Source organism: Stenella coeruleoalba, assembly GCF_951394435.1.
Source record: "Stenella coeruleoalba genome assembly, chromosome: 12".
In the NCBI taxonomy this organism is placed as follows: Eukaryota; Metazoa; Chordata; class Mammalia; order Artiodactyla; family Delphinidae; genus Stenella; species Stenella coeruleoalba.
Genome location: NC_137158.1, coordinates 18,818,067 through 18,843,042, shown reverse-complemented (window position 1 = coordinate 18,843,042; position 24,976 = coordinate 18,818,067). Strand labels below are relative to the sequence as shown.

Here is a 24,976-nt window from a genome sequence, read left to right as displayed (position 1 = left end):
ACACCTTAAAGGAGCAGGTTGTTGTGGTGCTACATGGGGCAGGGTGGCTTAGAAACATTCCCCAAGTGCTTCATCACGTACAGTCCAAACCAGGCTAATTAATGGAATGAAGGAGGGAAGATTTCAGAGAACTCTTTAACCTGGCGTATTCTCTTTTTTTTTTTAATTTAATTTTATTTATTTTTTTATACAGCAGGTTCTTATTAGTTATCCATTTTATACATATTAGTGTATACATGTCAATCCCTATCTCCCAATTCATCCCACCACCACCCCCACACACACACTTCCCCCGTTGGTATCCATACGTTTGTTCTCTACATCTGTGTCTCAGCTTCTGCCCTGCAAACCGGTTCATCCTGTACCATTTTTCTAGGTTCCAGATATATGCGTTAATATACAATATTTGTTTTTCTCTTTCTGACTTACTTCACTCTGTGTGACAGTGTCTAGATCCATCCACTGGTAATTTGATAGGGATTGCATTGAATTTGTAGATTGCTTTGGGTAGTAGAGTCATTTTCACAATGTTGATTCTTCCAATCCAAGAACATGGTATATCTCTCCATCTGTTTGTATCATCTTTAATTTCTTTCATCAGTGTCTTATAGTTTTCTGCATACAGGTCTTTTGTCTCCCTAGGTAGGTTTATTCCTAGGTATTTTATTCTTTTTGTTGCAATGGTAAATGGGAGTGTTTCCTTAATTTCTCTTTCAGATTTTTCATCATTAGTGTATAGGAATGCCAGAGATTTCTGTGCATTAATTTTGTATCCTGCAACTTTACCAAATTCATTGATTAGCTCTAGTAGTTTTCTGGTGGCATCTTCAGGATTCTCTATGTATAGTATCATGTTATCTGCTAACAGTGACAGTTTTACTTCTTCTTTTCCACTTTGTATTCCTTTTATTTCTTTTTCTTTTCTGATTGCCATGGCTAGGACTTCCAAAACTATGTTGAATGATAGTGGTTAGAGTGGACATCCTTGTCTTGTTCCTGAACTTAGAGGAAATGGTTTCAGTTTTTCACCATTGAGAATGATGTTTGCTGTGGGTCTGTTGTATATGGTCTTTATTATGCTGAGGTAGGTTCCCTCTATGTCCACTTTCTGGAGAGTTTTTATCATAAATGGGTGCTGAATTTTTTCAAAAGCTTTTTCTGCATCTATTGAGATGATCATATGGTTTTTCTTCAATTTGTTAATATGGTGTATCACATTGATTGATTTGTATATATTGAGGAATATTTGCATCCCTGGGGTAAATCCCACTTGATCATGGTGTATGAGCCTCTTAATGTGTTGTTGGATTCTGTTTGCTAGTATTTTGTTGAGGATTTTTACATCTGTATTCATCAGTGATATTGGTCTGTAATTTTCTTTTTTTGTAGTATCTTTGTCTGCTTTTGGTATCAGGGTGATGGTGGCCTCACAGAATGAGTTTGGGAGTGTTCCTTCCTCTGCAATTCTTTGGAAGAGTTTGACAGGATGGGTGTTAGCTCTTCTCTAAATGTTTGATAGAATTCGCCTCTGAAGCCATCTGGTCCTGGACTTTTGTTTGTTGGAAGACTTTTAATCACAGTTTCAATTTCATTACTTGTGATTGGTCTTTTCATATTTTCTCTTTCTTCCTGGTTCAGTCTTAGAAGGTTATACCTGTCTAAGAATTTGTCCATTTCTTCCAGGTTGTCCATTTTATTGGCATAGAGTTGCTTGTAGTAGTCTCTTTAGGATGCTTTGTATTTCTGCAGTGTCTGTTGTAACTTCTCCGTTTTCATTTCTAATTTTATTGATTTGAGTCCTCTCCCTCTTTTTCTTGAAGAATCTGGCTAATGGTTTATCAATTTTATCTTCTCAAAGAACCAGCTTTTAGTTTTATTGATCTTTGCTATTGTCTTCTTTGTTTCTATTTCATTTATTTCTGCTCTGATCATTATGATTTCTTTCCTTGTACTAACTTTGGGTTTTGTTTGTTCTTCTTTCTCTAGTTCCTTTAGGTGTAAGGTTAGGTTGTTTATTTGAGATGTTTGTTGTTTCTTGAGATAGGATTGTATTGCTATAAGAGATAGGATTGTATTGCTATAAACTTCCCTCTTAGAACTGCTTTTGCTGCCTCCCATAGGTTTTGGATCATCGTGTTATCATTGTCATTTGTCTCTAGGTATTTTTTGATTTCCTCTTCGATTTCTTCAGTGATCTCTTGATTATTTAGTAACGTATTGTTTAGCCTCCATGTGTTTGTGTTTTTTATGTTTTTTTCTGCCGTAATTGATGCCTCATCTCATCGCGTTGTGGTCAGAAAAGATGCTTGATATGATTTCAATTTTCTTAAATTAACTGAGGTTGATTGTGACCCAAGATGTGATCTATCCTGGAGAATGTTCTGTGTGCCCTTAGAAGAAAGCGTAATCTGCTGTTTTGGGTCGGAATGTCCTATAAATGTCAATTAAATCTATCTGATCTATTGTGTGACTTAAAGCTTGTGTTTCCTTATTAATTTTCTGTTTGGATGGTCTGTCCATTGGTGTAAGTGAGGTGTTAAAGTCCCCCACTATTATTGTGTTACTGTTGATTTCCTCTTTTACAGCTGTTAGCAGTTGCCTTATGTATTGAGGTTCTTCTATGTTGGTTGCATATATATTTATAATTGTTATATATTCTTCTTGGATTGATCTCTTGATCATTATGTAGTTTCCTTCCTTGTCTCTTATAACAGTCTTTATTTTAAAGTCTATTTTATCTGATATGAGTATTGCTACTCCAGCTGTCTTTTGATTTCCATTTACATGGAATACCGTTTTCCATCCCCTCACTTTCAGTCTGTATGTGTCCCTAGGTCTGAAGTGCATCTCTTGTAGACAGCATATATGTGGGTCTTGTTTTGTATCCAGTCAGCAAGCCTGTGTCTTTTGGTTGGAACATTAATCCATTCACGTTTAAGGTAATTATCGATATGTATGTTCCTATTACCATTTTCTTAATTGTTTTGGGTTTGTTTTTGTAGGTCCTTTTCTTCTCTTGTGTTTCCCACTTAGAGAAGTTCCTTCAGCGTTTGTTGTAGAGCTGGTTTGGTGTTGCTGAATTCTCTTAGCTTTTGCTTGTCTGTAAAGCTTTTTATTTCTCCATTGAGCCTGAATGAGATCCTTGCCGGGTAGAGTAATCTTGGTTATAGGTTCTTCCCTTTCATCACTTTAAGTATATCATGGCACTCCCTTCTGGCTTGTACAGTTTCTGCTGAGAAATCAGCTGTTAACCTTATGGGAGTTCCCTTGTATGTTGTCATTTTTCCCTTGCTGCTTTCAATAATTTTTCTTTGTCTTTAATTTTTGTCCATTTGATTACTATGTGTCTCAGTGTGTTTCTCCTTGGGTTTATCCTGTATGGGACTCTCTGCACTTCCTGGACTTGGGTGACTATTTCCTTTCCCCCATGTTAGGGAAGTTTTCAACTGTAATCTCTTCAAGTATTTTCTCAGGTCCTCTCTCTCTCTCTCTCTCCTCCTTCTGGGACCCCTATAATGTGAATGTTGTTGCGTTTAATGTTGTCACAGAGGTCTCTTATGCTGTCTTCATTTCTTTTCACTCTTTTTTCTTTATTCTGCTCTGCAGCAGTGAATTCCACCATTCTGTCTTCCAGGTCACTTATCCGTTCTTCTGCCTCAGTTATTCTGCTATTGATTCCTTCTAGTGTTGTTTTCATTTCAGTTATTGTATTGTTCATCTCTGTTTGTTTGTTCTTTAATTCTTCTAGGTTTTTGTTAAATATTTCTTGCATCTTCTCGATCTTTGCCTCCATTCTTTTTCCAAGGTTGTGGATCATCTTCACTATCACTATTCTGAATTCTTTTTCTGGAAGGTTGCCTATCTCCACTTCATTTAGTTGTTTTTCTGGGGTTTTATCTTGTTCCTTCATCTGGTACATAGCCCTCTGCCTTTTCATCTTGTCTGTCTTTCTGTGAATGTGGTTTTTGTTCCACAGGCTGCAGGATTGTAGTTCTTCTTGCTTCTGCTGTCTGCCCTCTGGTGGATGAGGGTATCTTAGAGGCTTGTGCCAGTTTCCTGATGGGAGGGACTGGTGGTGGGTAGAGCTGACTGTTGCCCTGGTGGGCAGAGCTCAGTAAAGCTTTAATCCACTCGTCTGCTGATGGGTGGCGCTGAGTTCCCTCCCTGTTGGTTGTTTGGCCTGAAGCGACCCAACACTGGAGCCTACCGGTGCTCTTTGGTGCGGGTAATAGGGGACTCTGGGAGGGCTCACGCCAAGGAGTACTTCCCAGAACCTCTGCTGCCAGTGTCCTTGTCCCTGTGGTGAGACACAGCCACCCCCCGCCTCTGCAGGAGACCCTCCAACACTAGCAGGTAGGTCTGGTTCAGTCTCCTATGGGGTCACTGCTCCTTCCCCTAGGTCCCGATGCACACAGTACTTTGTGTGTGCCCTGCATGAGTGGAGTCTCTGTTTCCCCCAGTCCTGTTGAAGTCCTGTAATCCAATCCCGCTAGCCTTCAAAGTCTGATTCTCTAGGAAATCCTCCTCCCGTTGCTGGACCCCCAGGTTTGGAAGCCTGACGTGAGGCTCAGAACCTTCTCTCCAGTGGGTGGACTTCTGTGGTATAAGTGTTCTCCAGTCTGTGAGTCACCCACCCAGCAGTTATGGGATTTGATTTTATTGTGATTTTGTCCCTCCTACATCTCATTGTGGCTTCTCCTTTGTCTTTGGATGTGGGGTATCTTTTTTGGTGAGTTCCAGTGTCTTCCTGTCGATGATTGTTCAGCAGTTATTTGTGATTCTGGTGCTCTCGCAAGAGGGAGTGAGAGCACGTCCTTCTACTCCGCCATCATGAACCAATCCCCACCTTGACATATTCTTAATGTGGAATATCTTTTAATAAAAAAGGAGATCCCAGTCATTCCCCATTTGTGTGTGTGTATGTGTGTGTGTGTGTGTGTGTGTGTGTGTGTGTGTGTTTACAAGTGGCCTAAGGAAAATTTGACAGGCAGACCAGGGCACCACACAGAAATGAAATCCATAGATATGATAACCTACATACATACCTAATTTTAAGTAATTATAGTGCACTAACTTCAGTACAGAGAAGGCATGAAAGAAGTGATTTACAATTATAATAACCTACATTTCAGTAGGCAAATGCTCAGCCTAGGACCACACTGAGGGCCTGATGAAGCCATCTGTGCTCGCACCATGGGTGTGACGGGCACACATACAGACTCATGCAGGTGGGGGGGGTGGTCTGAAGGACTCAAACCCATGAGTGGAATTGCTGGGAAAGTGCCAGACAAGACAATGTGCAGTCTCCTCTCAATTCTGGAAAATTCCACAGGTATTAAACTCATGCAAAACATATGTTGTTTTTATGTATAAATAGATTCTAGGCTCCGATAGTTATAAACAAATGTTTCACCTAAATGAATGTCTGATAAAACATTCACAAATTATGTAGGATGTGGAACAGTTCTTCACTGGGCCGCTCTGTGCCGTGCCTTGTGGAACATTTAAAATCCCTGACTCCCCCTAAATGCCGGTTCTCCCAAATGTCATGACAACCAAAAGTCACCCCCTCCATTTTCAAAATGGCCTCTCATAGGCAAAGTCACCCCCAATGAGAACCCCTGACCTATGTCACTAGGTTTACAAGGAAGTAGGCTCAAGAAAATAAATGAATCACTAAAGTTGGCTTTTCCAGAAAGTAGTAAAATCAGTTATGCAAGTATCACCCCCATGTCTTGAGTCCTAATCTAGTGCTTTATTGTTAATCAGGTATATTCATACAGACATAACTACATATACATACGTTACATTTATATATATTTATATATTCCCACACATATGATGACATTTGTTTTGTTGAAAACCCAAGTGGTCAGTATTTGACTAAGTCTGATTCATAAAAGCCTGTTCTGACATTTTGATTAAAATTAATTCAGTCATATTGCTTAACTCAAGTAAACAGTTTTGTATGAAAACATGGACTAAAGCCAGGAAAATGCATTTCCTCGTTATTACAGACTCTTTCATTTCCAGTCATTATGGGTAGGTAATGAGACTACCCTTCCACTGAAAGCAACAACTTTCCACTGAATACAACTGCAGAATTTGGGAAGTCCCCAAGACCACCCTTACTTCAGACACCAATGGAAAGTTTGGGGATACCCACAGGTTTGATAATTTGCCAGAAGAACTCACAGAACTCACTGAAAGCTGTTTTATTCATGGTTATGTTTTATTACAGCAAAAATCTACAGATTAAAATCCACGAAGAACAGAGATATAGGGGCAGAGTTCAGGGAAGTTCCACGTGTGAAGCTTCCCTTGCGCTCCCAGTTGAGTCATGTGTGGGGCTAACTTCTCCCAGGACAATGTGTGATAATATGCACAGGGTATTGCCAACCAGGGAAGCTCACCCAAGCCTTGGTGTCCAGAGTTTTTCCTAGGACTTAGTCACTTAGACATGGCTGAAGCCTGTGTAGCTGATACCCAGTGACTCACATCCTCCACAGTGGGCTCTTGGTGTGACCCAAGGCCCTTAGGTAACCAAGACACGCTCGTATCAGTCAGGACGTTCCAAGAGCTTAGAGATCACCTCCCAGGGGCCAAGAACAAAGGCCAGACCCCTTGCTGAGTGAGGTTAATTCTTTGCTATAACACAACCTAAAATACTACAAAATATTTAACACCCCTCTTTTAAGAGCATCAAAGACCTGATAACAGAATTATTAGGCCAAGATTAAGTAAGGGTGGGACCCAGAGAGGTAGGCAAATCCCTGAAGCCACCCCTGCTTTAAGGACAATTGCTAGTCCTGCTGGACTTGTCCAGCTGGCCTCAGAGGTGTGGGGAATCAGACCAAGCCCGAGATGGGAAATGTAATAGTAGACCCGTCTGTCATCATTCTGGGACCTCAAAGGGAAAGGGGAAACCACAAATATTCATTTAACATCCTCCTGCAAGAGAACGCCAGGATATTTACCTTGGCACCAAGCAGTGTTGGAAAGAGGGAAACATGAGATATAATGACAAGTTGATCCTGACACAGATTCGCAGCCCAAACTTCCCAGATTTGCGGTCCAATAAAACGCAGCCTGTGAATTTTGTTTAAATTGGCTTTAAACCGGTGGTCCCTCCAAGCACTTGGCAGAAGTAAATTCCAATCCTCTTCGGAGGAATGCACCTTCATCCTAGGCCTCAAAGAATTCTCACAAAGAATTTTCTGAAGGAAGTGAGCATCATATAGTAAAAGATACCTAAGCACATAAGGACATCAGACATGAGAGGAAGAACCAACAATAAGAAACAGACCCACAAATGCTTCAGATATTGGAAGTGTGAGAGAGGTGGGAAAACAACGATGTTTCCTGTGTTTAAAGAAATTAAAACCCTAATTACTACCAAAGATATTAGGAGAGCTTAGAAAAGTGAATCAGCATCTTAGACTATTCCAAGATTTGAGCCTCTTCACATAATACATACCCGTAGACAATAAATAAAAATCGTTGATCTTCTGGAAATGTTTTCAGAGTTGTGGATGAGCTAAGTTGGCTCTAGTCAAACGTACATTCTGTTTAACCTTTGATCCTCCAAACAAAAACGTGGAAATTTTATGATTGATATCGCTCAGTGCTATTTACGAAAGAAATGTAAATACAGTTATTCCTTAATCTGCCTCACCTTAAAAGTAAAACAGATTGGGTCTACCATTTACTAGTTCTTGGGCCTTGGGAAAGTTATTTACTATCTTTAAGTCTTAAGTTTTCTATGAAATGGGACAATAATAGCAAGGACTCAGTTTTTAGTAAAATGAGGATGAGAATATAATTGATTCTTAGGAGTATCGTGAGGGGGTGAATGAGAAAATGCATGTAACGTGCTTGGCACACCTGGCATAGAATAATTGATCAATACATGTGAGCTTTTTAAAAAGGAAGATGCAGTGTTTAAAAGAAGATAAATTATGGGGCAACTATTCACTTGACAAGTGTACATATAGCATCCTTTTTTTTGTATTGAAGTATAGTTAACATACAATGTCATGTTAGTTTCAAGTGTACAGCACAGTGATTCAGTTATACATATGCATGTGTATCTATTATCTTTGACTCTTTTCCCTTCTAGGTTGTTACAAAATATTGAGTATAGTTCCCTGTGGTGGCATTCCTTTAAACAGTGGTATACCTGAGACACATTGATGAAAATATTCCTTTAGTCCTGAATAGACATGTCTGCCACAGAAACAGGGAGGAGAGTGCTGGGACCATGTTTACAGGTTTTTACCTTGTCGGGCCATTCTGTTCCTCTAGTTCCATTTCCTTCCCACGCCTCACTTTCCCCTTCCGTTTGTTTCCTGTGTCTCTCTACTCAGTGAACATGGAAAACAGCTGGACACATCCTCAGCAAAAATAACACTTCAAACATGTGAAAACTATTTTATTACCTTTTCCCTGTTCTTCACGTTGCATAAGTCGACTCATTTAAACTCTTCACTTGGTCAGAGTTTTCCAAGGCTATAATCATTACTATTTTAGAACCTCTATGGTTTATCAAACCCCACTTAAATGTTGAGCCTAAGGAAGACATTTTATCAAGTGATGGTCTGACTAGTGCTGACTCATTTAGAAGATGAATTTCCTAACTCATTTAGAAGATGAATGTCCTGCTTCTGCTTATGTTTTCTAATCCAGTCTTATTCCTGCTTTTATTCTTTCAGGGGTTGGCAACTGAAAGAATTCTGATTGCAGGCTAAGTCTGTGCATTGCCTGTTTTGTAAATCAAGTTTTATTGGAATATGCATCGTTTAAGTATTGTCCATGGCTCCTTTCTTACTACACCTGAAGAGCTGAGAACTTGGGACACAGACCTTACGGTCCACAAAAGCCTAAACTATTTACTCTCTGGCCCTTTGGGGGTTCCTAGACCATTCCTGCCCTGGGAATAACCACAGGATATTTGCTTGGCCTGGAACAGTCCTCTGTCTGGAACAGTCTCCTCCCTACAGCTGACTGCTTCTCATCATTTATATTCCAGCTCGTGTCACCTCCTCAGAGAAGCTTCCGTAACCACTCCACCTAAAGAATCCCCCTTCTGTCACACCAGCCTATTCTTTTTCATATTCCTCTGCTCTTTTCCTTCAAAGCACATATCATAATTAGGAAATTAAAGTTTTATTTGTTTGCTTACTTGTTTAAGGGCTCTTTCCCTCTTGTCTCTGAGCTGCATGAGTGAGGAACAATGTCTGTTTTGCCCACTGCTCTATCCCCAGACCCTGGCAGATAGTAGGTGCTCAATAATTAATTGCTGAATAAATGTATAAATAAATGGCAAACTTGCTTATATACTGACCTTTATTTTGCAATTTGGATTTTCTCTTTCAATGTATATCTTGCTCAGATAATGTTTGCTGTATTTTCTCTCCTTTGCTCCAAATTACCAAGGTCATGCTGTATTTAATTTTTTTTTTTTTTCTCCTTTGGGATAATTGCCCTCTTAGCTTGATGCCACCTGCAAACTTAATGATTGCTATCTGGTTATTCATGTGCTTTGGAGCTGAATGAAGAAGACAAGTTGTACTAATGACTCTGGGTCATTTCAGGAATAGGAACACTGAGTCTTCACAGAGAAAGCATCAACTCATTCCTGAGTGAGATGCTGGAAATAGTATATTCGAATATTAATGAATACCTTGTCAATTGCATAATGTTTGTTTCTGGAATTTTTTTTTTGATGCCAGTGTGCGTTTTGATTTCTACAAAATCCTTACCATTAAGCCAAAATTGATTATACTTATAAAGCATTCTCTAATTATAAAAATTTTCCTTTAAAAACTGTCCGCAGTAAATGCCTCTTCAGAGTAAAATGAGGTGTAGCAGAATGAAAATCCTTATGCAGTGTACCAATTATGGCTCTGGTTAAACTGTGTTTCTGTTTTGCAGTGATGGCTTTACTAAAATGAAAGCTTTGCTATTGCCGGTTCCACTGCATACCTCTCCTTACCAACCACTGCATAGGCCAGCCTCAGGGTAAAATCCAACAGCTCCTTAACAATCCGAGAACAGATCCAGACTGGGGAGAGAACTTAGAGCACGGGGTACAGCCAGTAGTTCTCAGAGTGTGGCCTGTGGTTCTCAGACCAGCAGCCTCAGCATCACTGAGAACTTGTTACAGATGCAAATGTATGGGCCCCACCTAATGAATCAGGCACCGGGTGCGGACAGAGGTCAGCAATAAGTGTTTTAACAAGCCCTCCAGGAGACTCTGAAGCAGGTCAACTGCTGAGGAAGGCAGAAAAAAATTACCCCCAGGTAAACCCAGGGTACACCCAGGTGGTGTTTAGGTAGGAAGCTTGTGGGGTTTTTTGTTTGTTAGTTTTTAATATTTATTTATTTGGCTGTGCTGGGTCTTAGTTGCAGCATGCGGGATCTTCACCTCGTGTGGGATCTTTAGTTGTGGCATGCATGTGGGATCTAGTTCCCTGTCCAGGGATCGAAGCCAGGCCCCCTGCATTGAGAGCGCAGAGTTTTAACCGCTGGACCACCAGGGAAGTCCCGGAAGCTTGTGTTTTAACTCAGTTGGGTAAAGTGCAGAGCTTCCCAAGCTGTACACTAAGGAGTGAGGCTTTCCAGATGGATCCATTCCAGTGCTTCTGGGATGAGTCTCTAAAAGTCAGTGAGCTGCTTCTCTGTTCTGGAGAGACCGTCTGCAGACAGGTTTGACGGTCACTTCTCCTGACCCAGATGTGAGTGATAATCGGGTAAATGGTAAATGAGTGAGACCTTTCTGCTCTGCAGTCTGCATTACACACTTACTTACCAGATCTATGACCACCCCTGGCTCTTTTTTGCATTAAAATTGACCTCAGGTTCCTCTCATTAGCTTCCTCTACCTTGATTTCTTTAGTTTCACAGGGCTGAAAGGGAAGAGAGATTTTGAAATTAGGAACAGAATCACCTGGAGGCTCATAAAAATAATGATTGCTGACCTCCCCTGCCCACCTCCCCCACCCCCCCCACCCCCCCCCCCAGTCACCATCCTCCTTCTGATTCAGTAAGTCTGGCGTGGGGCACATCATTTGCATTTGTAACACGATACTGCTGGCCTGGGGACCACTCTTTTAGAACCACTGGTCTGGAAGAACAAAAAATCAGTTTAATTCATCAAACAGTACGTGAGTATTTAGAATAGATGTGTTTCCTAGTTAGTCATCCGAAGTTAATCCAAACAAGGAGGATTTTTTTTTAATGTTTTTTTTTTCAACTTACACTAGTCAATATGGGTGGTGTGCTGAAGCACCCCTGCACCAGATACAGAAAGTGAGCTGTACGCATCTCTTTCCGACTCTGTGTTCAGTGACATCATCTCGGTGGCTTGGAATGATCCATGATAGCAGGATTTATGCCATGGAAATCAGACAAACACTACAAATCAGGGCTCCTCTCCCAGCTTCCATTCTCAGAGTTGACTGTCAGATATTTACCAGCACACCCCTGAGAAGAATCATAAATAACGAGCGTACGTAATAAGATCTGACATTTTTTTTGCAGGGGCATAGATTTGAGTCGGAGGGGAGTTGGGGACTGAAATTAGTAAATATTTGTATCTTGCAAGGAAATATGAAAGGAAATGGTGAGGTTAAAAAGTTATTCATTTGCAGTGGTTGAGAGTCCGCCTGCCGATGCAGGAGACACGGGTTCGTGCCGCGGTCCGGGAAGATCCCACATGCTGCGGAGCGGCTGGGCCCGTGAGCCATGGCCGCTGAGCCTGCGCGTACGGAGCCTGTGCCCCGCAACGGGAGAGGCCACAACAGTGAGAGGCCCGCGTACCGCAAAAAAAAAAAAAATGTTATTCAGCAGCTTTGGGGACTTCCCTGGCGGTCCAATGGTTAAGACTCCACGCTTGCACTTCCGGGGGTACAGGTTTGATCCCTGGTCGGGGAGCTAAGATCCTGCATGCTGTGCAGTGTAGCCCCCCAAAAAAAAAAAATTATTCAGGAGCTTTTTAGGAAAGTCGAAAAGATAGGGAGATGATAGTATTGTAAACTATTTGCATGGTGGGCTTTGGAAACAGATACACCTGGGACGGAATCTGGCTCTCTCACTTATGGGATGTGTGATCTTGGGAAGGGCACATTTAACCTCCCCAAATTTTAATTCCCCCATTGGTTAAGTAGAAATAATGTGTTGCTCTGAAGTTCACATGAGAGAAGTAATTTAAAGCCTAGCACAATGCCAAACACAGAGTAAATTGTTACTTTCCCTCTGGAAATGTGCATTATTACTTCTATTAAGCCCAGAGGTAGCCAAAATTCTGTAAATAAATATTTACTAAAAGTAGCACCTTTTAGTGCACGCAGCACTTTGCCAGACACGATTAATAAGTTGTTGTAAACTCAACATTGTTATGGTGCCATCGCATTTTCTAACTAGGCTGCAAGAAGGGAGAACTGAAAGGTGTTTATTTAGGTACGTATGCTAATACTTGGAGTATAAATATCTACAAAAAAGAAAGTAGACCAAACAGAATAGAATTACAAACTATAAAAAACTTAAGTTATAAAATATAATGTGAAATAATTGCTCTTTCTGATCGTGCTTTGGAATAGCTGAAATAATTTCTCGGACCTAGAATACTTTGCAAAGAATACATAGAGAATAAAAAATCTCTTGTTTAAACAAGAGACAATGTTAGCGTATGATTTTAAATGATTAAAGGCAAGAACCTCTTGTCCCTTTTCGGGATAGCAGAAGAAAGGTGTTATGTAACACGGTATGAAATAGAGTATTAATTGGCACAGCAAATTAAAACACGGTTTAAGATATAATTCTGTAAGAAGTGGTTTTCCATTTTTGCTACCTGAGTATTGACTGAAATATTTACGTATCTATTGTTGATGACAGTTAGAGGCGTTCTTGAACATATAATGTTATGAAGGTGTAAAAATAATTCATTTAAAATGTCTTGAGTCCACGCTCTGTAAAGAGAGTGACATATATTTATATAATTTTTAATTGAAGTATAATTAACTTACGATATTAGTTTTAGGTGTACAACATAGTGATTCAATATTTTTATACATTACAAAGTGATCACTATGATATCTAGTTATCATCTGTCCCCATATATTACTGACTGTATTCCCTATGCTGTACATTACATCCCTGTGACTTATTTATTTTTAAACTGGAAGTTTGTACCCCTTAATCCTCTTCACCAATTTTGCCTCTTCCCCATCTCCTTCCCCTTTGCCAACCACCTGTCTATTCTCTGTATCTTAGTCTGTTTCTGTTTTATGTTTGTTCATTCATTGTTTTATTTTTTAGACTCCACTTGAGTGAAATCATACAGTATTTATCTTTATCCATCTGACTTATTTCACTTCGCATAACACCCTCTAGGTCCATTCATGTTGTCACAAATGGCAAGATTTCGTTCTTTTTTATAGCTGAGTAATATTCCACTAATTATATATACCACATCTTCTTTATCTGTTCTTCTATCAATAAGCACTTAGGTTGCTTCCATATCTTGGCTCTTGTAAGTAATGCTGCAGTGAACATAGAGGTGCATCTGTCTTTTCAAATTAGTGTTTTTGTTTTCTTTGCATAAATACCCAGAAGTAGAATTGCTGGTTCCTATAGTAGTTCTGTTTTAAATTTTATGAGGACCCTCCATACTGTTCTCCATAGTGGCTGCACCAATTTACATTCCCACCAACAGTTCATGAGAGTTCCCTTTTTTCCACATCATCGCCAACATTTGTTACTTGTGGTCATTTTGATGATAGCCATTCCAACAGATGTGAGTTGATATCTCATTGTGGTTTTGGTTTGCATTTCCCTAATGATTGTGATGTTGAACATCTTTTCACGTGTGTGTTGGCCATCTGTATGTCATCTTTGGAAAATGTCTATTCAGATCCCCTGCCTACTTTTTGATCGGTTTGTTTTTTGATGTTGAGTTGTATGAGTTCCTTGTATATTTTAGTTGTTAACTCCTTACCACATGTATCATTTGCAAATATTTTCTCCCATTCTGTAGGTTGCCTTTTCATTTCGTTGATGGTTTCCTTTGCTGTGCAAAAGCTTTTAATTAGGTCCCATTTCTTTTTGCTTTTATTTCTTTTGCCTTAGGAGACACAGCCAAAAAAATATTGCTACGTTTTATGTCAAAGAGTGTTCTATCTATGTTCTCTTCTTAGAGTTTTATTTTTTCAGGTCTTATTTTTATCATAAATGGACATTGGATTTTGTTGAAAGCTTTTTTTGCATCTATGAAGAAGAACATATGATTTTTATTCTTCAGTTTGTTAATGCAGTGTATATTATTGATTTGCAGCTATTAAACCATCCTTACATCCCTGGGATAAATGCCACTGGAACATAGTGTTTGATCCCTTTAATGTATTGTTGAATTTGAGTTTGCTAATATTTTGTTGAGAATTTTTGCATTTATGTTAATCAGTGATATTGGCCTATAATTTTGTGTGTGTGTGATGTCTTTGTCTGGTTTTAGTGTCAGGGTGTTGCTGGCCTTGTAGATTGAGTTTGGAAGCATTCCTTCCTCTTCAATGTTTTGAAATAGTTTGAGAAGGACAAGTGTTAACTATTCGGTAAATGTTTGGTCAGATTCACCTGTGAAGCCATCTGGTCCTGGACTTTTGTTTGTTGAGAGATTTTAAAATTATTGATGCAGACCTACTGGTAGTAGGTCTGTTCATATTTTCTATTTCTTCCTGATTTATTCTTGGGAGATTGTATGTTTCTGGGAATTTATTCATTTATTCTAGGTTGTCCATTTTATTGGCATATAATTATTCATGGTAATCTCTTATGATCCTTTGTATTTCTGTGGTGTTGGTTGAAACTTCTTTTTCATTTCTGTTTTATTTATTTGGGCCCTCTCTCTCTTGCTCTTTTTTTTTTGTTTTTTTTTTGGATGAGTCTAGCTAAAGGTTTATAAATTTTATTTATCTTTTCAATGAACCAGCTCTTAGTTTCATTGATCTTTTCTATTGTTTTTATTAGTTTCCATTTTATATATTTCTGCTCTGATCCTTATTATTTCCTTCCTTCTACTAACTTTGAGTTTTGTTTGTTCTTCCTTTTCTACTTCCTTTAGGTATAAGACTAGGTTGTTTGAGATTTTTCTTATTTCCTTAGGTAGGCTTGTATCACTATAAACTTACCTCTTAGAACTACTTTTGCTGTGTCCCATAGATTTTGGATCATTGAGTTTTCATTTCATTTGTCTCCAGGTATTTTCTGATTTTCTCTTTGATTCCTTCAGTGACCCATTGGTTGGTTAGTATCATATTATTTAACCTCCATATGTTTGTGGGTTTTTTGCAGTTTTTTTCTTAGTGTTGATTTCTAGTCTCACGCCTTTGTGGTTCGAAAAGTTGCTTGATATTATTTCAGTCTTCTTAAATTTATTGAGACTTGTTTTGTGGCCTGACATGTGATCTATCCTGGAGAATGTTCCATGTGCATTTGAAAAAAAATGTTTATTCTGCTGCTTTTGGATGGATGTCCTTTATATATCTATTAACTCAATCTGGTCTAATGTATCACTTAAGGCCAGTGTTTCCTTACTGATTTTCAGTCTGGATGATCTGTGCATTAGAGTCCCCTACTATTATGTGTTATTATCAGTTTCTCCCTTTATGTTTGTTAATATTTGCTTTATGTATTTAAGTGCTCCTATGTTGGGTGTATACATATTCACAATTGTTATATATTCTTGTTGGATTTATCCCTTAATCATTATGTAATGTCTTTCTTTGTCTCGTTAAAGTCTTTGTTTTAAAGTCTATTTGTCTGATATGTGTTGCTACCCCAGCTTTCTTTTCATTTCCATTTACATGGAATACCTTTTCCCATCGCTCACTTTCTATGTGTGTCTTTAGATTTGAATTGTGTCTCTTGTAGGTGGCATATATGTGGGTCTTGCTTTGTACCCATTCAGCCACTCTATGCCTTTTGATTGGAGCTTTTAGTCCATTTACATTTAAAGTAATTATTGATAGGTATGTACATAGTGCCATTTTGTTCATCATTTTGGGGTAGTTTTTGAGGTTCTCTTTCATTCCTTTCTTCTTCTTTTGCTCTCTTCCTTTGTGATGACTATTTCTAGTGTTATGTTTGGATCCCTTTCTATTTTTTTGTTTGTATCTAGCATAGATTTTTGGTTTGTGATTACCATGAGGTTCTTAATATAACAAGTTACATATATGTAATCACATGCATGTGATTATTATAAGTTGATGATCTCTTAAGTTTGAATGCATTCTAACAACCCTGCATTCCCCCCATACATACAATAGTTTTCCATTATATTTTATATCTTTTTGTTTTGTGTATCCCTTAACTATTTATTGTGGATATAGGTAATTTTACTACTGTTGTCTTTTAACCTTTCTAATAATTTTATAAGTGGTTGATCTGCTTCCTTTACCAATGAGATTTTTCCTTTCATAATTTTTATATTTCTAGTTGTGATCTTTTCTTTTCCACTTAGAGAAATCCCTTTAACATTTCTTTAAAGCTGGTTCAGTGTTGCTGAACTCTTTTGGCTTTTGCTTATCTGTAAAACTCTTGATCTCTCTTCCAAATCTGAATAAGCCTTGCTGAATAGAGTATTCTTGGTTTTAGATTTTTTCCTTTCCTCCCTTTAAATATATCATGCCTTTCCCTTCTGGCCTACAAAGTTATTGCTGAAAAGTAGCTAACAGTGTTATGAGAGTTCTCTTGTATGTTACTAGTTGTTTTTCTCTCATTTTAGGATTCTCTCTATATCTTTAATTTTTGCCATTTTAGTTATAATGTTTCTTGAACTTTTGGGGTTCATCTTATTTGGGACTCCACTTCCTGGACCTGGATGTCTGTTTTCTTTCCCAGGTTAGGAAAGTTTTTAGCTATTATGTTTTCAACTATATTCTCTGCCCCTGTCTCTCTCTCTCTTCTCCTCTGGGACCCTATAATGAAAATTGTAGTGCATTTGATATTGTCTCAGAGTTCTCTTAAACTATCCTCATTTTTTAAAATTCTCTTTCTTTTTTCTTTTCAGCTTGGGTTATTTCCACTACTTTGTCTTCCAGTTTGCTGATCTGTATTTCTGTGTTATCTAATCTGCTGTTGACTCCTTCTAGTGTATTTTTTATTTCAGTTATTGTATTCTTCAGCTGTTTGGTTATTCATTATATTTTCTCCTTGTTAAGTTCCTCACAGTGTTGGTCCATTCTTCTCCTGAGTTCTTTGAGCATCTTTATGATCACACCTTGAACTCTTTATTGGGTAGATTACTTATCTCTACTTTGTTTAGTTCTTCTTCTGAGGCTTTGTCTTGTTCCTTTGTTTGGAACATATTCCTCTCTCTCCTCATTTTGCCTAGTTCTCTGTGTTTATTTCTATTAGGTAGGTTGGTTACATTTTCTTGTCTTAGGGAAGTGGCCTTCTGTCAGAGACATCCTATGGGGCTCAGCAGCACACTCTCATCTGATCACAAGATCTATAAACTCTAGGGGTGCCCACTATGTGGGCTGTGTGGGCCCTTCTATTGAGGAACGCTGGTAAGTGAGGCTGGTCCCCTGCTCAGTTGGCTGCTAGCCCTGCCTTATTTGGCCAGGGCCAGGTCCTGGGGTGGCTGGCTGTGTGGCCCAGAGCTTCATGGGACTGGTGCCAGTCCATGGTGGACAGGACCAAGTTCTGGTGTTGCTGGCTCACAGCCCAGGGGACCCAGGGTTCATTCTGCCCAATGGTGGGTACATCTGGGTCCCCACTGCAGCTGGCTGCTTGGCTGGGGGGTTTCCTGGACTAGTGACTACCTGCTGGTTGATGGGTTAGCCCCTGGCGCTAATAGGCTCGAGGTAGGAATCCAAAATGGCCTTGAGAGTACCAGTGTCCTTGTGGTAGAATGAGCTCCCTCCAATGGCTGCCACTAGTATCGAAATCCCCAGTGGGGGTCCCAGTTGTCTCCTACCTCTCTGGGAGGCTTTCCAAGATCAGTAACTGGGACTGATCAGACTTCTTTCAAATGACTACCTTTTTCTGGGACTCAGAGTTTGTGAAATTTTGTGTGTGCCCTTTAAGAGTGGAGTGTCTGTCCCCTACAGCCCTCCAGCTCTTCCATATGCAAGCTCTTCTGGCCTTCAATGTCAGATGTTCTGAGGGATCATCTTTTCCAGTGCAGGACACCAAGGGTGGGGACCCTGATGTGGGGCTCAGGACCCTGATGTGGGGCTCAGAACCCTCCTTGGGGAGAACCTCTGCACTGGTGATTATCCTCCCATTTGTGGGTCATCTTCCCAGTGGTCTTGACTAGCCCATATCTCTGTCCCTTCTCCCCATTTTGCTGTCTTTCCTTCTTTATATCTTTAGTTGTGAAAAAATATTTTCTTCTAGTCTTCTTTTTTTTTTTAACCTTACTTTCTGTTTAATTCATTTTGCCAGACACTTTTCTGCTAGTCTTCTGGTTGTTCTCATTAATAGTTGCTCTGTAAATAGTGGTAATTTTGGTATGCCCATGGGAGGAGGTGAGCTCATGGTTTTCCTACTCTGCTGTCTGGACCCTACTATACATTTTTAAAGCTTAAATATATACATTAGCTTTACGTACTATTGAGTGGGGTTCTGATGTCAATATCATGTTTTTTTAAAACTAAATATTAGATAATCATCCTTATCCAGATGTCCAAGAAGGATTTCTGTTTTGGATTGCTCCTCTCCTTGTGTTATCCAAATCACCTTATGTCTTCTGACTACTTTGTGTTAAAACCACCTGGATTCTGTCACATATATACTGTGTGATTTTTGGCAACTCACTCAACCTCTCTGATCCTTAGTTTCCTCTTTGTGAGATTGTCAAAGTAATAGTTCAATTTCACATGGTTGGTGTGAAAATTAATTAAGGTAACGCATGTAAAACATTTTGCATTCTGCCCAGCACATTTGGTAAACACTCAAAAACTAGCGGTGGGGTTTGGTTTTTCTCTCTCCTTTCAGGGTTCTTATTATCAGTTGCAAATTGCCTCCAGTCAATGAATATGCAAGTGATAACTGTTCACTTTAAGTGCTGTCTTTATAGAGGTTTTTCCTTCACTGTGCTCTGCAAAACGCCTGCCTTACTGGAAAACTAACTTGAAAAATTGCCTCTTGCTGTTATTAGACCCTGTTGTAGCTCTTTCTCACCTGAGTATTCTTTAGCTGGGTTCTGTGGCCAGTGCTGTGTCCTCCATTTTGATGGTAGGGGCCTTTTCTTGCTAAGGGATTTTTCTTTTGTGGGGCTTTAGATAAAAATGTACGTCCACTACATAGGTTCTAAGACTTCCTGGATCACAGCATTAAATATCCTTGCTGTGTTCCAGAAGCACTTGAGGGAAGAAATAAAGCTGAAGCCTTTGAAAAATTAAAATGTATATTCCCAGCTATAGAAGCACTTAGGAAGATGGTGGGTGGGGTGGATGGAGGTGATGAAATTTAAGTCAAAATAGTAAAAATTAAAATAGAAGTGAGAAGTTTGGTTAGCGTCCAGGAGAGGAGAAGAAAGAGAAGTTCAGGCAACCATAAAGACTCCATCCCCAGAGTGTGTAAGGGGCAGAGAAAAGAGGGCAGAGATTTAACAAGAGAAAAGGGGGAAATGAAGATGGTGCCAGGAATGATTTCAGGAGAAAGCAGTACAGAGGCTATTGCTCAAGCCATGAGGAGGGTCTGAGAGAAATAAAGCAATGAGCTGTAGCTGTCAGGCAGCTTAACTGAGTTGCAGATAGGATGGGTGCTTGTGAGGGGGATAATTTTAAAAACTCTATATATATGTGTAAGTTCTCTTTTGCAACTCCACCCTCCCCCCGACCTCGTACTCTTCTGCAGAGCATTCTTTGTCTTGGGGAGGTTGACGATTGTTATAGCAGGCATACAAAGGAGGATGGGGGTGTATTGAGGTAGGGGTGAAGGGGTAGGGCAGTGGAAGGGTGGGGCTAGATGGGGGAGAACAAGATAAAAAGAAAAGCAATTAAGTTTTAAATTAGCTCCTGAAATCTGAAATAGTGTTTTGCAAGAAGACACACCTTTAAAAGCCAGACGCTTTAAGACAAAGGAATTTTCTGATTCTTAATATATCAACGTTTAGTGGACTTGACCACAGAGGTGCTTCTGATAGAAATCCCTGCAGACAGGAAGAAGGGTCTGTGTTGAGCTCCTTTGAGAAATCCTGGGTCCTTGTGTGACCTGGCAGGGACAGAAAGATTCCTGCCTGCTCCCGAGAAGAGGGAGAGGGGTACGGGATATAGCCACTGAGGTGGGAAGAACGAACCCTGTGCCGGACGGTTTTGGGGGAATGGTCTGGGACAGGGATTGGATGGGCACTATAAATAGAACCCTGAGGTTTTACGGGCTGACGAGGGCCAGGGTGGAGCTGGCTTGGCAGCAGAGCCCCTGCCCTTGGTGGCTTTCTAAGTGGCATGTAGAATAACAGTAAAATGGCCAAGACAGCAGAGCAAAATTCTTTGCTGTGATATTTTTTTAAAGACCAGGGGTGATGTTGGAACTGATAGGTATTGGTTTTACTAAGTCAGTTTTCCAGATTTTTATGGAAACTGTGCATCAGAGGTAAATATCTGAAAATACAGAGGACAGGATACGTGAGATTCAGCCAGTGCAGTGGGAAAGAGGAGTTAACTTAAGAGAAGGTTCAGGATACATCCTAAGAGGGAGGCACACAGTTTATTTATAACATGCAGATCAAGAAAAGGCATTGACTATTCAAAAGGATATGGATTTTTCTGTTTATAACCAGGCAGATTTGTGATCTGCCAGATCAGGTGTAGGAGTGTCATGAATCCCTGTCCTGCCCTCACCTCCACCAAACAGTATCCCTGGGATGAGGTAGTTACTGGGGAAAAGGTTAGTGATGTGGAGAGAGCTGCTGAGCAAGGCCACTCATGAAACATTTACTGTGGACTCTCCTGTAAAAACGTTAACACTGAATCTGAAGGTGGCTAGAGGGAGAAAAGGGGAAAGTGATTTGAAGATGGAGTAAGTCATAGCTTATGCAGACGTCCTCCCTGGTAAAAGCCAGAGAAGTGTTGACTTCACAACCATCCTACTCAGTCAACAGAGTTTTATTTGCCAATGAGAAATGAGCGTCGGTGAAGGAGAGATTTATTCACACATTGGGTCTAATAGGACTCTCCTTTCAGGGGCACAAGGTGTCTGGGGCTTTGATGAATCCATCTGCTAGAACTGCTGAAAAAGGGGAAAAAGGAGAAAAAGCACAACAGCTACAGGACTACAGCAGCCTCATCTGCAAATCACTTGACCGCCTGGGCAGGGATGGGCACCTTGCTGCTTCCGGTCACTGCAGGGCTGTCTGCGTTCAATAATCATTAGCTGTTTCCTGTTCACTGGACTGGATACAAAATAGATTCAGGAAAGGGTTAGCTGCCCACCCAATCTAAGACTCTTGGGAGTTAACAGTCAGCTGGGCAGTAACTTTCCATGAGGGCAGCTGGAGGGTTTTTTGTTTTTTCTTTTTTTTGGGGCTGAATAAATTATGTGGCTCATGTTTGGCGGGGCGGTGGGATTTGGTTGGATACCCAAGTGTGACAGGTGTTTATTTTGGGTTAATCTAGGATAATTTGTTACATGAAGTGGCTCTGGAATATAAAAATGGCCTCGATTCAACTTTTAAACCAAATATTTGCAATTTGAAGTAATTAGCGGTTAGGACAATAACATCTGGTACACTTGCAGGCATATTTCAAGGAAATTTATAGTCATGGGCTCAACGACATTTATTGAACTCCGTTAGCCCAGTCGCAAATAGTAGCCTACTATCGCTCTGCTGATAGAAAAACAAAGGCAGAAAGAGGGTAAATTACCTGCTCTGGACGAGTGGCTTACTGGCAGCGAGGATTAGAACACAGAGAAGCTGATCCGGTCCCAGGGAGCTGACCTTTGAGGCATAGCAGAGGCGACATTGCAAGTGCCAGCCCCTGTTGGCCATGACTGATACCTGGAGAAATCTGTGACTTTAAAGCCATGATGCTGCTTCCATAAATAATATTTACCATGTTATTTATTCATGGGTTATGGATTATTCACAGGTCATAATTGTGAATGAAGCCATTGCAGCTGATCCTACTGTGGTGATTAATATTACATTAGTGCATGGGATGATAGAATAAATACACACACATTTTGTCAATTGAAGATGCCCAAACTGAATGGATGGTGCATGCAGCTTCTAGAAAGCAGAAGATTTTCCAGTCTTCTACTCTAGGCCTTGTAGTAAGTATGTTAGGGAAGCCTAAGGACACAGATAGGGAAGGGCATAAAATAGAGCTGCCCGTCAAGAGAACTGAGTTCTCATTTGCAACAGGAATAAGTGAATCTATTATGAGCTGGAGGACTTGAGAGAGAAGCTTACATGTAGATACTCTTCATACTCCAGTGCTTCGCTGTGCACGTGTCCCGTGGAAGGCCTTTTTACTTTTTTTCTCTTATCCACCTATAGAGAAAACCTACATGCATTAGCAACTCAATGGTAGTTTCATCTTACCGCAACACATAAAGATATTTATTGGCAAAACACCTCACAGGGGTGTTTTGTTAGAAAAATGAAGGCCATCTGTGCTGGCATCTCTGGGTAGTACTTCTTTCTTCTCTTTTGTTCTGCAGAATTGCACTGCTTTGTACTCTCACTTTCAGCAGCAAAGCAATTTTGTAAGTGGTGCACTCAGATGCTCTGCTGAAGTTATAACTGATACAGGCGCTGAGATGAAGACGCTGCAGTGAAAAATGGGGCATGTCAAAGAAAACTGATTCATAATCATAAAATGCAGACAAGGTGGTAAGAAGTGGTGAGTGTACTGCAGGCTGTCAGTTGCCCACTTCCAGGTTTGTCCACAGCCCGAGGGAACCATATCTTGTCAGAAATGCTTGTGGATGCTAATCTATCAACACTTGTTCAATCTCAAATTGTATCAGAGGGTTCAATCTCCTTTTGGACTTCAGCAGTCACCTCCTAGCTCTATTAGATCTCCTTTGGTCAAATGAACTTCCATTTAAAAGCTGCAAGGCTTTTCTCTTCTGTCTCTTTCCCCATGGAACTGGAAATGTGGGCATGTACTGTTTATTTCTTTTAACAGTGACCTGATAGATCTTTGATATAAAATTCCAATCACCTCCCAGAAAAACACACAATCCCCCACACACCATCCCTTCTGTGCCCCTTTGTCTAACAGTCTTTCCTGCCTGGGTCAATGATTTTCCTTTCAGTCATGGAATCCAGCTGCTTTATCTTTTCCTGTTGTGGATTTTTCTTACAAGTGCTACCCTCCTGCCTGGGGTCATTTTCCTCCTTGCCTCCACGCATGTCTCACTCTCTCTCTTTCTCAGCAAATTAAATCCTTCTCTAAGATGCATCATCTCACAGACCTTTCAGTTTCTCACTACCTGAGACTTCCTTTTCAGACAATATTTCATATGAAATAACCTGCAAATCCTCCCCTGACAAAATACCTAGAAACTCTGAATGAACAATTTTTTAAACCTCCCCTATAAATGCCTAGATGAGTTCATAAAACATAATCTCTAGGGGACAAACGAATAAAAAGCCATATCTGACACTCTAATTGCTCTGTGTGTGTGTGTGTGTGTGTGTGTGTGTGTGTGTGTGTGTGTAGGAGAGGGATGGTTTTCAGTAATCATGATAAGATAGGGATTTAGGCGATATCACCATGGGGGGACCAATGACAGGGCTTGGGGCCTAGATGAAGTAGGGATTGGAACTGAGACCTTTACGGTGGGACTCTTGAAGGGCAACACCCTCCATAAAAGAGAGACTAGAAAATAAATCTGCTCACCCTCACAAGGATTCTTTTAAAACTAAGCATGTTTGCTGTATGTCAGTCTTCCATGAAGAATTTCATAATCATTGGCTTGTTAATCTCGTGGATTTGTGGTTCAAATGTATGCGGCTCTGTATGATTTGTGAACCCACAAGTTGAAAATCAACATGAGAAGTGGTCACAGGTCAGTGAAACCCGTGAGTACCTGGAAAGAGCAAACACCCAGCCCAGGCCACAGAGGTTTCCCACAGAAATAGACACTCTGAAGATGAGCTCACAATCTAAAATTACAAAATATTTAAGGAAATAATTCACCCTGAACTAGAATCAGCAAAGGCAGTAAACAAACATCAGGATCATAACCTGAAGAAATTCAGATGTTACATTTAAAAATCTCAAACTGTATCAGAGGGTTCAGTCTCAGACTTTAAAAGGTGAATTAAAATGATTAAAAGAAGAAATTCAGAAGAACAAGAAATGGCTAGTATCAAAGAGAACCTCTAGAAATTTACATGTAATCATTTAAATAAAAACTCAGAGTATATTAAACAGAATATTAGATTCAGCTGAAAAGTGAATTAATGAACTGAAAAATATATCTGAAGAAAACTATAATGTAACTCAATTAAATGTATGGATGATATGAACTACAGATAGACATAAACAATAGACTGAGTTGCTCTAACATATATGTCTAGTACAACTTCCACATGGAAGAAACAGAGGGTAGAATTCCCCTTAAGAGAAAAGATCACATACAGTTATTCTCTCCTGTTACTATCCATCCATCCATTCATCCATCCACCTAATCATTAATCCTTCCCTCCCATATATTCACTCACTAAACATTTATTCAAGTATATAGTCTGCCTTTATATTGTGTTATGTGCTTTGTGCACAGAAATAAAAATCTAATCCCATACTTATACTTCCAAAACATTGCTTAATGTTATATAATCATCCTTAAAATGGTCAGAAACTCTCAAACGGAAGAATCTAAAGTTTAATTAGGATCTCAGTTAGGTTACCATCTCAAATGCTGCAATATAGTACAAGTACAAAGTAGTAAAATGAACTATCCTGAGGAAAAAGGAAAAAAAAAAGAGAAGGGCATTTATGTAGGTATATTAATGTGT

General features: G+C 39.8%; 1 protein-coding gene across 5 annotated transcripts in view; it reads left to right on the top strand.

The window, feature by feature from the left end:
• UBE3D (ubiquitin protein ligase E3D) overlaps nt 1–24,976 on the top strand; it is a 435,152-nt gene that overhangs the window by 171,261 nt on the left and 238,915 nt on the right. Inside the window, exon 10 of one of the 5 annotated variants that reach the window (XM_079938780.1) lies at nt 8,712–8,842. The exons of the other annotated variants lie outside the window; for them this stretch is intronic. Coding sequence (XP_079794906.1) covers nt 8,712–8,747 — 36 coding nt within the window. The 3' untranslated portion in view covers nt 8,748–8,842. Of the gene's footprint in view, nt 1–8,711; nt 8,843–24,976 lie in introns of those variants that run through there. 5 annotated transcript variants of the gene reach the window in all.